Source organism: Calonectris borealis, chromosome 3, assembly GCF_964195595.1.
Source record: "Calonectris borealis chromosome 3, bCalBor7.hap1.2, whole genome shotgun sequence".
In the NCBI taxonomy this organism is placed as follows: domain Eukaryota; kingdom Metazoa; phylum Chordata; class Aves; order Procellariiformes; family Procellariidae; genus Calonectris; species Calonectris borealis.
In genome coordinates this window covers 76,395,910-76,408,830 of record NC_134314.1, presented here as the reverse complement: position 1 = coordinate 76,408,830, position 12,921 = coordinate 76,395,910, and the positions used below count along the sequence as shown (strand labels likewise).

The 12,921-nt window shown below is 49.2% G+C and overlaps 1 protein-coding gene across 1 annotated transcript in view; it reads right to left on the bottom strand.

Moving 5' to 3' along the window:
- The window catches only part of SLC22A3 (solute carrier family 22 member 3), a 31,838-nt gene extending 19,726 nt beyond the window's left edge, over window positions 1-12,112 (bottom strand). Inside the window, exon 1 of the mRNA XM_075146276.1 lies at window positions 11,473-12,112. Within this exon, the coding sequence (XP_075002377.1) occupies window positions 11,473-11,886 (414 nt within the window). The 5' untranslated portion in view covers window positions 11,887-12,112. The remainder of the gene's footprint in view (window positions 1-11,472) is intronic.
- Between the last annotated feature and the right edge of the window lie 809 nt (window positions 12,113-12,921).

The window sequence follows — 12,921 nt, the reverse complement described above, 5'->3', positions numbered from 1 at the left end:
TGGTTCCAAATGTACTATTAGCACTGTCACTGATAGTAACTACAGCAGAATCATTGTTGTTAGTTATAATGATTTTACTGGAAGTCCAGGATTTGGGTTTGTTTATGGCTTTTTGTTTTTCTTGAAGCCGCAGGCCTGGGAATGTTGCGACTGAGAACTGCAGTTTCCAGCTCTCACAACTTGTGAAGAAAAACTTGGCTGGTAATCTCATAGGTCCCCAGCCCAATAGACATCCCACCCCCACTGACTTTTAAACAAAGTCATGGTTTTGATGTCAACACCATTACTCCAGGGAGCCTGACTGGCCACCTTTCAACCAAGCCAAGCCATCAGTATCTGGCTTCCACTTCTGTAACTCTTGAGCAGGAACTGCAGAAACCTCAGCTTCCTCTGAGAGGAATAAAACCTGCTCTCAGCTGGCGATTGCAATGCTTTCCTAAAATAGCCTGAACATGGAGCAGCACTTTCAGACTTCAAACACTGCTTAACCTCTTGCTTCGTGAAACTATGACAACCCTGGCAAATAGTATCAAAAGATGCACCTTTGGAAAGCAGAGTTTTTTCATCAGAATGACCATTAAAAGAAGATTTCAGAAGGCAATGCAATTGACTGTGCTGATGGCAGAAGTTGGGGCTCTCAGAGAAGCACGTATACAGGGCAATACAGCTTACCAGAGGGCTAAAAACCAGCTACAAGAAAATATCGGCTTCAAAAGTGCGCTGCTGAAGTGTAACAGAAGAGGAAATAATCACATGAAGAGATAGGCACAGAAAGCAAGCAGGAAGAGCGGCTTCACATGAGCTCAAGGCAACCTCTCCGAGTTAGCCAGAGCTGTACTCCGCTAGGCACCTCACAGGACACATGTCTGGTGCAGGTCGCCCAGCCAGGGCCCATGCTGGACACAACGGCACTGCCATGTATGCACCATGGGGACCATCTGGACAGCTGCTGGACTTGTATATGCACAGAGAGGTATATACATTGCCTCGTCGGCGGGTCACTGGCACGGCTCCTCTGACCAGCTTGGCCTGAATTTCAGGTGCAGGTGATACATTCAGGTGCTGAATGTTGCTGCTCAGCTGAGCTTTTGCACCACGGCAGCAACAGCTCTCCCAGGACCTCAAAGCACAGCACAGGTCTCTCGCTCTTCTTGCCTGTCTCACCACATAGCTGCACTCTTCCCTGTAGGTTTTTGGTCAGACCAGCGCCAGCAGGAGAGACCTCATGCTCTGCTTGGGTGGATGACAGCTCTAGTGAGAGCTCAGAGCCCAATACCACAGGCTATTTTACAAACTGCTCTGTTATTTCACGCCGTTTCCTACTGGTGGCTTCAGAGCTGGCTGTGGTGCGCTGGCTTTTCCCAGCCACCTTTCCGGGCTCTCCGAGGGGGGCTCTGCTGACTACAGGCTGTTCTGTGCTATAAAAACCCTCTTCTGTTTTCCTGTGGGAGGCGCTGGGGGCTAAGCACAGCCTGGGTGGAAAATCAGCATTAGGGAGCTGCTCCAGCGACTTCGCCCGGCGCTTACAAATACAGAGTGAGCTGTTGCTTAGGGTTACTCCTGCTGTTGCCCACATCTCCTGGAATAATGAAATACGTTAGGTAGGAAGGGGCCTGTGGAGCCCTCTGATCCAAACCCCCGCTTACAGTAGGACCTGCTTTGAGCTTACATCCAAAATCACGTCAAAGCTGGTTGCTCCAGGCCTTGTCCAGTCAGGCGTTCAGCATCTCCCAGGGTGGAAGCTCCACAGCATCCCTAGGTATCACTGACCTTCCAGAGTCTCATCTCTGCTGGTGGTGCCCTCTGCTCTTACCAGGCTGAGGGCATTTCCCTGCTCATATTACTGTGGGTGTCACCTTTTTTTCAAAAATTGTTTACAGCGATGGAGCGTGACAGAGGCCAGCTTCAACCTGCATCTGTGCTCCAGCTCTGAACACTGTTTAACATGAACCTTTGCACCATTGTATTCTGCTTCCAGCGATGCTTCTGGAGTCACCCTGGGAGCACCATTCCCCAGAGGTGCAGAGAGCAGCCCTCACACCTCTCTCCTAGCAGTCCCCAGGAATAACAGAGAGGTCTGAGCCCGTGCCCTGCGGAGTGAGTTGTCTCCCAGTGAAGGTTAAGATGGCTCAGCACCTCACAAGCAGCTCAGTTCCTTGAAAGATCAAAACCTTGGAGAGAAATACCAGGCTGATAGATCAGCAGGGAGGGCTTCATACATGACCAGGTTTAAAAGCCCTTCACTGAATTGCCTGAGTCAGAGAACAAAACGTCCTCTGACACTTGCGATTGCTCCTGACGCAGATGGCCACGAGAGAGGACTCCCCCTCACAAGCCAAAACGGCCGAGGAGAGAACGGGTAAGGGAGTAAGAGCGTTATTGCCTCTCCAGAAACAGCAATAAACTAGAGTGAGAACAAAATTAAAAGATGCATGTAATAACAAAACGGTCAAAGCAATGTCAAAATGAGATGATGCTTACACAGACATAAATTAATAAATAAAAACATTGTACATCACTTAGAATCTGCTCGCTCCTAATTTCAGTTGTCGATTTCAGAGACCAAGCCCCAGATTTCTAACACCTGTAAACTGCATTGGGATTACAGGTCTCCCTGAGCCAACACACCAGGTTTCCCAAGACCCGGGAGGCTATCCCGGCAGCCCAAGTGACGGCAAAGGGAGCGCCGTCGTCGGCAGTGCCGGGCGGACGGCTGCCCCCGGGAGGAGAGGCCTGCTTCCCGCACTGCGGGAAGGGCACCTGCCCTTCAAGGAGCAGAGGGAAAGCTACAAAGCTACAAAGGTAGCTGAGGAGCTCAGCTCCCAGGGCACTGGTGGGTGGCTGTGCCGGGCAGCGCTGGAGCCACGCCCAGGCAAGCAGCCAGCCTGCACAGAGCTGCCAGGAGGGACCAGGAGGGACCGCTGCAGGCACTGGCCTTCAGGGTTTATATTTTTGATCCTTTTTCAAAAGGGTATATTTATTTTTTTAAATAATTTGATCCCTCTACTGTAAACAGGCAATGAATAAGTTGTCATGAAAGAGGGCAGGAGAACGAATGCATGCCAGAAAGAGAGAGGGGAAAACATCTTTAACGGAGAGGACTCTTTCATCTGAACAGCCATTTCAGATGATTTAGACAGCAGCTGAAGCTAGCTCTTGGCTAACAATATACTCAAATATTTTAAATATTCTGGGAAATAGGAAAATACAGAAAACTTCTAAGAAACCATAAGCTCTTTCTGAAGAGATTTGTGACAATACGCTAACTGTACTCTCCTGTACTTTGTTATTTTCTAAGTATTTAAATAACTTCTGGTACAGATAAGCATTCTCAGACCATTTCTGTTTGCTTGACATAGCACCTAGCATTTAAGTCATCACCCTGCTAATGTCTTGCTTTTCGTTTGCAAACATAACCTTTAGAGTGGAATGTAACCTTTAAAAGAGAATTGCACGCCTTGCAGAGATCTTTTTTTGATCCAAGCCGCCTGTCAGACCCACATCACCACTTCAGCTGTGACCTGGTTTGGTTGTGCCTGATAGTTATTCCCTTCTGCATCACTTGGAGGAAAAGCATCTGCATCTGTTTACCCAGGATTTCAGTCTGTCTCCAGTTAGCCGGTAGTCCTCCTATATAACACTCCCCCAAAACATCTCCCATGTCTCTTGCTAGCAGCCTCCACAAAAGGGAGCCGAGTGGTGCCTCCTCTCTGTTTCTGAATGGTTATATGCCCGTCCATGCATGGGCTGATGTTCACACTCCTACCACACAGTCTGCTCCTATGCCCAGGCAGATGCGGTCCATGTTGTGAGGAGCTCACAGACCAGGAGCACTTCCATGCAAATATCCGGTGGCAGGATATCCTGATCAAGGAGCAGAAGAGATATCCCTGTCTATAACCATCTCCCATTGTGAGTAATAGGAGATCCCATTCCCTGAAAGTACACGTTTGTCTCATAACACTAAAAAAATCCCGGCATATGGTCTTTAAATGTCACAGACTACCCTCCCGTGATCCCACTTGGTTTCCAAAATTGGTAACACTGAGAATCAAAAACTCCAGGGCTCTCTATCTGTCTAGACCACAGCTGTCTGACTTTGGTTTTCTTTGTTTTCTTCCTGAACATTTCAGTTTGGCACCTCCAGCTCACACCAATTGAAAAAAAGCTGCAGAAGAGATGTGAGACCAGTGGCTCATTGCTGAGCATCCCACAACCCTAGGCAAGCTGGGAGCCAGCTGAAGTTTCCCTTCAGAAGCATCACCTCTTTGGTTGCAACAGCACACCCCTGCTGCTGCAAAATTTGGGACATATTCTGGAGAAACATTTGGGAGACGTTGGAGTGAGGATTCCTTACTGTCCTGTCCTCCCTGTGCATTTGTAGGTGTCTCTGTCCACAAACAGTCTCCTCACAGTGCATGTCTATGCTGTGAAGTAAACGTTTCTGCTTTCACTTGAATAAGCTCACCCAGGACAACACAGCAGAAAGGGAATGTCACCGTGTCCTGTGTTCAGTCCCCTTTCCTCCATAGACTTGAAATTTAATTGCTAAAACATTTACTGCAGTGGGGGGAGAAGGATATGGTAAAAGAAAGGAAAGCCTTAGGTTTTTTTGCCCCTGATCTTAAGCCTATTTGCTGACCTGTATAGCGCTGGCTACACGTAGACCTTATTAAAACCTATCTAGCTGGCTCCTCATTGCAATCATCAAGCAGGTGAACTAGCTCAGCTGGCCAGCTCCAGCTAAGGGCACGTCTTCTTCCTCAACATTGCCATGCTCCCTACTAAGCTCCTCACTGCACAAGTGCATGCACCCAGCACAACCCTGCAACTCCTCTCTGCATTCAGTGCCACGCTTGCCTGCACGATTTCTATTCACTGTATGACAAAAAGCATTGTGTGCCTGAACGCAGCCTCCTTCCACTTAGGGAGGTGACTAAAAAAGGTTGCACTGCCCAAATTGATAAACAATCCTCATCCGCACTCCTTTCCTCTTAGCCTTGGCAATGAGCTGCCACCCTGAGCAGAAGTGAGGTGCTGCCAACAGAGACAGGCAGCAGGAACCAGCTCCTTCAGGACATCCCCTTCTATAGTGTCCTTAACAGAGTGGGGAAAATCAGTCCCTTCCACCCCAACGGCCTCGCAGTATGGGCAGCCATCCACTCCTGCCTGGAAATACATCCCTGTGATGAATGTTTTCCCACCTGCTAGAGGCTTGAACATCAACACGAAATCCCAGTATGGATTTCCAGTAGCAGTGGTGTGACTGGAGGGAACTGCGCTGGTGCACTTTGCTGACCTCTAAAGCAGCAGCAAACCACCTGAGCAACATCTCCCTGGGAGAAGGAAGAGGTTTTGCACTGGGCCCCTGTAGTTCATTACTGGAGTAATCTCTATAGAAAGGAGTGGGAACTGGCTGAGATGGGAATGGAAGAAATGCTCATACATGACTAATGACTGGGAAACACGGGGGCTGTGGCAACTTTTTATTTCTTCACGGCTTTGGCAGAAGGCAAACATTTTCCATTTTAGTTTGACACGCAGACTAACCACAGACTTGTAACTCCTGGTACTTGAGAGGCCTTTGTGCACCGAGCAAGTCCCAAAACACTTCAGCACACCTATCCCTGTAGAAATGCGTTGCTTTAAATGACAACATGTCATTAAAAGCTCCTCAAAATGTAGCAACTTTGAGTAGGAGTTTGGAAGCATTTACTGCCTGATACAATTAAATTTCAAAATTATGGATGAAACTCTTCAACAAAGAGACCTACAGTGATTCCTCAGTCCAATTACAACAGCATATTGAGAGCCCACACACGTTTTAAGTGGCATTCATACAAGTGGCTGAAGAGAGGCTGGTTTACGCTTCCACTCCCAGTGCAAACAGTTCAGGGCGATATTCATCATTTAAGGAAACCTGGGGAGATTCAGACTGTTGCTACATGTTCCTTATTTTTTGCTGGGCAGCTCTTCTTCGTCTCTCTCATCCTCTGGGCTGTCAAACTGCTATCTTTCACACATCCTTACTGCAACAAAACAGCCTGCAAGCGCGTGCAGTGGAAAGGGAGAAATTACTTTTTTTTCCTCTTTCTATCAACGCTTCTGTCAGAGTGCTAAGGGACTAAGCAAGGACACTGTCCTTCTCCATGTCTGGTTTCAAGCTGAGCACTTAACAGGACAAATGGAGTCAGGTTTTACCCTACTCCCAGGGCACTGCGGCTCAAGGCCTGAAGAAGAGCTTAGCTTTGAAAACTTTGGAGGTTTCTCTCCTGTGCATGGCCCAAAGCCTGGCTGGTACCTTTGCATCCCTGCCACTCAGATCACCTGGACTCATTGAGCCTCCCAGGACAGAAGACCTGTTCTGTCTTTCTTCTTTCTTCTGTCTACCCACAGCCAAAGCAAGAGGGAGAGGAGAAACTTACTATCTCCTAAAGGAGGGAATCTATCCTAAAAACAATAAGAAAAACCAAGGCCTAAATGCTCAGCCAGTACCAGCTGGCTCAATGGCAGTGACAGAAACGTAGTCCCACTGGTGAAACCCATGCAAGGAACTGCTCAAGCCCCTCTTATACGGGGAAAGCTTAGTTGGAGCTTCATAAGAAATTCAGCAATTGCTGCTCCCTCTGCTCCTCTGTCTGCCCTTTTTCCCTTTCCCTCCACTGCTTAATATTAATCCCTCCATGACGGTGGAAATAAGACAGGGTACTGCCATGCCAATGACAATAATCACACTAGAGCAACACTTTGAGGGTGAATTGCACTATTTATTGCCTTGGAGGAGGACAGCAAAAGGACCAGCTGTGCTTTCTCCACCCTGAGCTTGACTGCCATGTTATCTCCTGCTCTGAGGACTGTAAAAACTATGAGACAAACATTATTGCTTTGCTTACAGGTTTCTCTGCAAATGCTGGCTGCCTGTTATTTTCTGAGACAGCTGTGGCAAGCAAAGGAGTACGAAGATTTATTCCCAGCAGGTGCAACAGGATATGTTCAGATGACCGTTTGTCTACCTCAGACCTCACACTTTGGCAATAAATTGTTGCCAGGTCTCGAAATGACATCATCTATGGCGTGAAGACTTGCTGCAGACAGGGCATATTGGACTCGGTCCCTTCTGCTGAACTCCTGCCAACAAAGGCTGCTAATAAGCCTGAAATATGCCAGCTGTGCTATAGCTGCTGATGCCCGTGTAGACTTCCCTCTTCCTTTCAGCCACCGCCACAGGCCATTCAACCTGCAGACGCGATTGTAATTCATGCACATGCCTCTAGGAGGCATCACTGCCAAAAATGTCTGAATAAAATGGCTATCGCTTTGCAAACGATCCAGCCGCCCTTTTGCAGAGTGCTAGACTTTCTCCCCTGGGACAAAAGTACATAGTGCCAAAGTCCAGCAGCATTAAAGGTCAGTGACTCAATCTTCAGCACAGTTTCCTGGGGAAATTAGGTTTATTGACTTCTGTATGTCCTGGGTACGTGTGTCCCTCACCAGGCTCACCTGGCAGGAGATGGCAGGCAACACGCTTCCTACTTCAAGTGTTACAGAGCGCCGGGGGTGACTGGGCTCCCTTCCAGACCCCGGGCTAGAGCACGAGGCTGCGGCCCCCCCGGTCCACTGCAGCCCCCCGACACCCCTGCTCTACCGCCTGCTCCGTCCGCCGCTCAGAAAGGCTGTCCTCTCCTGCCCTCCTCCCCCGTGAGAGGTGCTGCTGTCACCAGCCGTCCCTCCCGAGCAGGCCAGCCACCTGCTACAACCAGCATCATTTCAGATGGCATGCGCTGGCACGAGCCAGGCATGGATTTAGCTTGATAATTACCCCCTCAGCCTCCCTCTCCAAGCAAAATCTGAGAAGCCACTGGGTTCCTGTCCCGCCACTGACGCACGCAGCTGCGTCTTCCAATTTCACAGGGAGCTGTGCAAAACCCGCTCAATTAAATGGGAGCAGATGGCAGCAGGGCAAGGTCCTCTGCACAGATCCACTACCTGTGACGCCATTGCGTCAGCGGGGTCGCTGCCAAGTTTTACACATAATGGAGGACTTTGCGGATATCTTGAAACCTTTACGTTATCCCAGCTCCAGTTTGCTCAACTCTAACTCGGTCACCATGGTGCTGGGCTGTGTGTGCAGCACCAGTGGACAACTCCTTCTCTGATCTGGTTTGCCCTCACAGAAAAGCCTGACCTAAAGCAATGGAGCACAGAGACCCTTAGGCATGTCACTGCAGAAGTAGGAACCTCCTCTCAGAGTCCATTAGTCATCAAAAGAATATTTTAAAAGGGAACCTTTAGGAATGCTCTGTCACCTGTCACTAGACCAAGCTAACTGGCTTTGTCATGCGTTGCTCCTGTGGTGATTTCTTAATAGATTTTGCTCTTCTCCTCAAATCCTGAAGGAGGAAAATCCTGGTACGTTCTCCTAGCGCCCCACTGTACCCCAGCACTGAGACTCAGGAGTCCCGCAGCAGCAGGTGATGCAGCAGGCACCTCAGGTACTGCTTACAAAGCAGTGGGTGCTTTTTATTATCCACATTCCCCCTTTTTCCTCTGCTTCCTTCTGCTGGTGCTACTGTGAACACTTTTGCAAAAGATAGCTATCCAAGATGAGAGAGCGGCCAGCGAGCAGCATGCTCCAGTCATGCACAAATCAGAGCAATGAAGTCAGGTACTGCAATACCATTTATTTCACAACTCCTCATAAATCAGTCCCTCCAGCCATATGATTTAGCTTCTTCGGGGTGCTCAGAACTGATTGCAATAGCCTGTGGTTTGGCTGCCAGACCTGCTCTGAGATATGACATCTTTTCCTAATGAAGGCTTTACATGCCTGCATTTGCCCTCTGCCTCCCCTGCCACGCTGCAAATCCACACCAGGTCTGCACTTGCCATAAGCCTGGAAGAACTCCTTCAGTATCCTGACTTTCTTTTTTTTTTCTCCTCTCTCTCCCTGAACATATGTCCTTCAGATTCTCATGTAATGCATGCTTTTAACTTTGGCTCCCTGGTCACTTCCACTGTTGATTCAGCCAGACATAAAGTGCCAGAAATCTTAAGATAATTGAAAGAAACAGAAACATTTCTGTACACACAGACAAAAGGAAGCATTTACAAGTAGACACATGAGAAAAGACATGTTTGGTGATCTGATTAAACAGAGCACAGAGAAGCCTCAGCTGAGTGAAAGGAGACTAAATTAAGTCTGGGATTTAAATTGCCTTTGCTGGATGTGTAACACATTAATAGATATCAAGCTCCTTTTAATAGCTGATCTCAAAGCAATTGAGCCAGGACATGCGTGCCGCAAACTTCCTTTTTAGATGAAGAAACTGAGCCTCGTGTGACGTGATTTATCCAGCAAATGTTGCAAAACTGGGAACAGGACACAGGTCACAGCCCAGCGCCCTCCAGCCGAGGTGCCCCTGGCCAGCAAGAGTCCCTCTAGGAGCAGCAGTGACACTGATGATGGGACCTGCTGCCCTGCACAGGGGACAGACAGTCCCAGCCTGTTGCTACTTGCAGACTGTTACTCCCTGGCTTTCCCAATGTGTGCCTTTGGGAGCACAGGTGGGGAGTGTTTCCACAAGGATCCCTTCATCCCTCCTCCCTCCTCTGGCCCTGGAGGGTCTCCCCAGGAGAAGGGGGGAAGAAGGTGCAGATGGACAAGGTGTTTTCCAGAGAACACTGAACCTTTCACTCCCATTTATGGCTGCAACACAAACACTGATTTCGTTTTCTCTTAGCTGTACCCAGCGGCTCAGCGCTGCTGGAAAATCACAGTGGTTTTGCTAGGTACACAAACTGCTGCCATAAACGGACTCTGAGCACAATCTTATGGACACAATTTACATGCTTTCACCTACAGCAAGACTGAAGGAAAAAAAAAAGAAACAACAAAAGAAAAGGATTCTCTATATTTTTATTTTTCAGCTCTAAGGGGAATGGCTAGCACAGACTGCCCAGATGAAAGACACCATGACCTAACCCCTCCCAGTCCCCCAGCAGAGGTACCTCGGAGGCAGCAGCACAACCTTCCCGCCACGGCCGCCTCCCGCAATTCACTCCGGAGCCAGGCTGTGGCTCCCGGGCAGCATTCGTCCTCCTGCCCACCAGGTCCTGGCTGCCACTGCCACTGCCAGCACGGGCAGAGATACATCATTCCCAGGGACCCAAGTTTGACACCAGCTCCCTGCAGGTCACTTGCGACCCTCTGAGCAACCTTGATTTCAGCGATCACACACAAAAGCCAGTTCCGAAGCTTTGTTCTAGGGCCAGCCAGGTGCTCTGATTTATCTTCTCCTGAGCATAGATCCTGGTCAAAGCTGCTCAGGTCAGATGCGGAGCTCAGAGCACAAAGCTCCTGCTCTGAAGAGCCTGAAGCCTGAGAGCAGATCCAGCGGTCCCAGCTGGATGGGGAAAGGATGGTGAATTGGAAGGTCGGGATAGGCACTGCTTTTCCGTTCAGTGTTTGCCCAGGGCTTTGCCTGCTCTGCCCTGCTCCGTGTTTCGGAGGGCACAGCTCCAGTGCAAGCATCCCGTTAAAAACCACAGCAGGAGGCTCATGAGAGAGGCAGGAGCCAGGGCCCATGGCTGTGTGACACATTTTGTGGTGCACCTTGATGATTTCCTAGACAACCCCTCTAAGCATATTTTTCATCACTGCATTGGTGACAGTTACTGTCAGGATGACCTTAAAATACACACTCCTGGTGTGCAGCCTGTGTGCTGGAGCCAGACCACAGCACATCCGTGGCACGATTACAGATTACACAGAGGATCTCCTAGGAAAGCATCGTAAATGGCCTTTTGCAGCCTCATTAAAAAGCCATAAAAATTGCCAGTGCTTACCACTACTGGTAACAGTCTGCAGTTCTCCAACTCTGATGTTTCGGGAAAAGCTGCATGATAGCTTTGGGCAAAAACGTGTGTTTGGGTTTTTTTCTTTAGTAAGCATACTACTGACTGCTGACTACTGTTACATCTCAGAAGGGCAGTCTGCCACCAGGTTTTTTTATTACCTGCAGACATAAATGTTCAGTACTGGAAATACAGAGAACGGATAGCATACAGTGATCCAGATCAGCAAGTGGTATCAGTCAGCTATACTTGGGTTTACACCACCAAAGTTGCAGGCCCAAAATTGAGCACCAGAAGCCTCAGCTGCAAGGACTTAACTCTATTTTAATCTGAGATTCCTCTAGCTACAGAGCAATCTCTGTGTGGAGTGTTTGGCTTTGCGTGGGGTGCTTGGCTTTGGAGAGCCACCCTTCAGATCAGCTCACTTTTCCCTAAAAGTTTGACACTGACACTTGGTTGTACTCATTGTCCCGACTTGCTTGTGACTCGGAACGAAACAAATCCAGAAAGGAAAACCAGCCACCAAAGCAACGACCCTCGCAGCGGCAATCCCATTTTACTGCCACAATCCCACACCGGGACAGAAGCCGCCTATTAGGGGACGGGGTTTTTCCTTACCTCGCTGACGATGGATGAGTGGGGCTGTTTATAGACCCAGTTATCGTGGCATGTGGCGAGCGGCAGGTTGCCCGCGCTGCCATTGCCGTAGTGGGCGAGCGGGCTGGCGCAGCTGACGGGGGTGTCCCACACAACGTCCAGCCTCTCGCACTCTCCGCTGGAGGACCCGTTCCCCAGGCGCAGGGGCAGTACCGTGAAGTTTCGCTCCTCTTCCAGCGTCCAGCCACATCGTTGGCTTAATTCAGCTGCCCCAGGGATCCTGCACCAGTAGCTGTCCGGTGCCTGCCCAAGGAAAACCACGTTGGTGAACAGGAAAGAAAAAGTTACGCCCGTCTGGCAAAGCAGGAAAAAGACCCTCTTTTGAAATCTTCCAAATTCCCCGGCTTCCTTCAAAACCTCATCGAAAGATGGCATTATGTGAGGCGGTCTGTCCGCTCGGAGCCGTCCAAGAGAAGGCAGAGTTTGCTTTCACACTTCGCGGCGACTGCTGGTGCTTCCTATAAACGTGACCGTCTCGCCTCCCCTCGCTCCTCTCTTCTCACGTGCATGTACACACACACACACGCAGACACGCGGGTGTGCAACGCCGGAACGGGTGTGCAAAGCTGCAGGCAGGCATGCAAGCGCGCGCCCAAGCACACATGCGGAGACTCAGGGCATGTCAAGTGGCGTGGGGCTTACACGCAGCCGGGGAGGAGTGCGATTTAAAGTGCACAAACATATTGTAGGAGAGGAGGGGCGTGCATTTCCTATTCATCCCGAATGTTAAACAGATTATGTAATAAACCCAGTTAACTCTTTCCGGGCAGGCGAGCCACAAATGCCAGCTCCCACCACGGCTGCGAGAAATTAATAGGCTGCAAGGATAAAGCAGAGACTTAAACAGGAAAGAGCGCAGAGGCTGTTGCAAAAAGCAGCAGTGAGAGATGCAGCCTCTCCGCGGGATGGCAGGGGCAGAAAGTTGTTTCAAAGAGAGCTATAAAGTCTTTCTTTCAGCAAACAGAAGTGAATACTGCGGCAACGTTTAATTACTTCTCCAAAGCGCTGCTTCACCATCTGTACAGATTTAATTTGCAAGAGTCGTTCCTTTCCATAGTGTAAATAAAGCGAGGCTCACAAACTGCGCCAGTCCAAAATCCAGGATTTTTTTTTTTTAAGTTGGATCTACCTGTTCAAAAAGGCTTTTATATGACCTTGTTCATTTTAATTTCACAAAGTCTTCCAAATATTTAAAAGAGAAATGACCATTTTTTCTTCCTCAAAAATGAATGGAAAACAAGTTATTTCACTTTTCTGTTCAGCTGTTTGTTTGAGTGGGGGGAGAAGCGAAGGGGGAGCCAGGACTGGGGTGCATTTTGTGTGCACGTGAGCACATCTTGTGCAGAACTCCCTGAATCAAATCAGACATGCAACAGCAGGTGTTTTGCACCTTTGTTGAGGATCATGAGG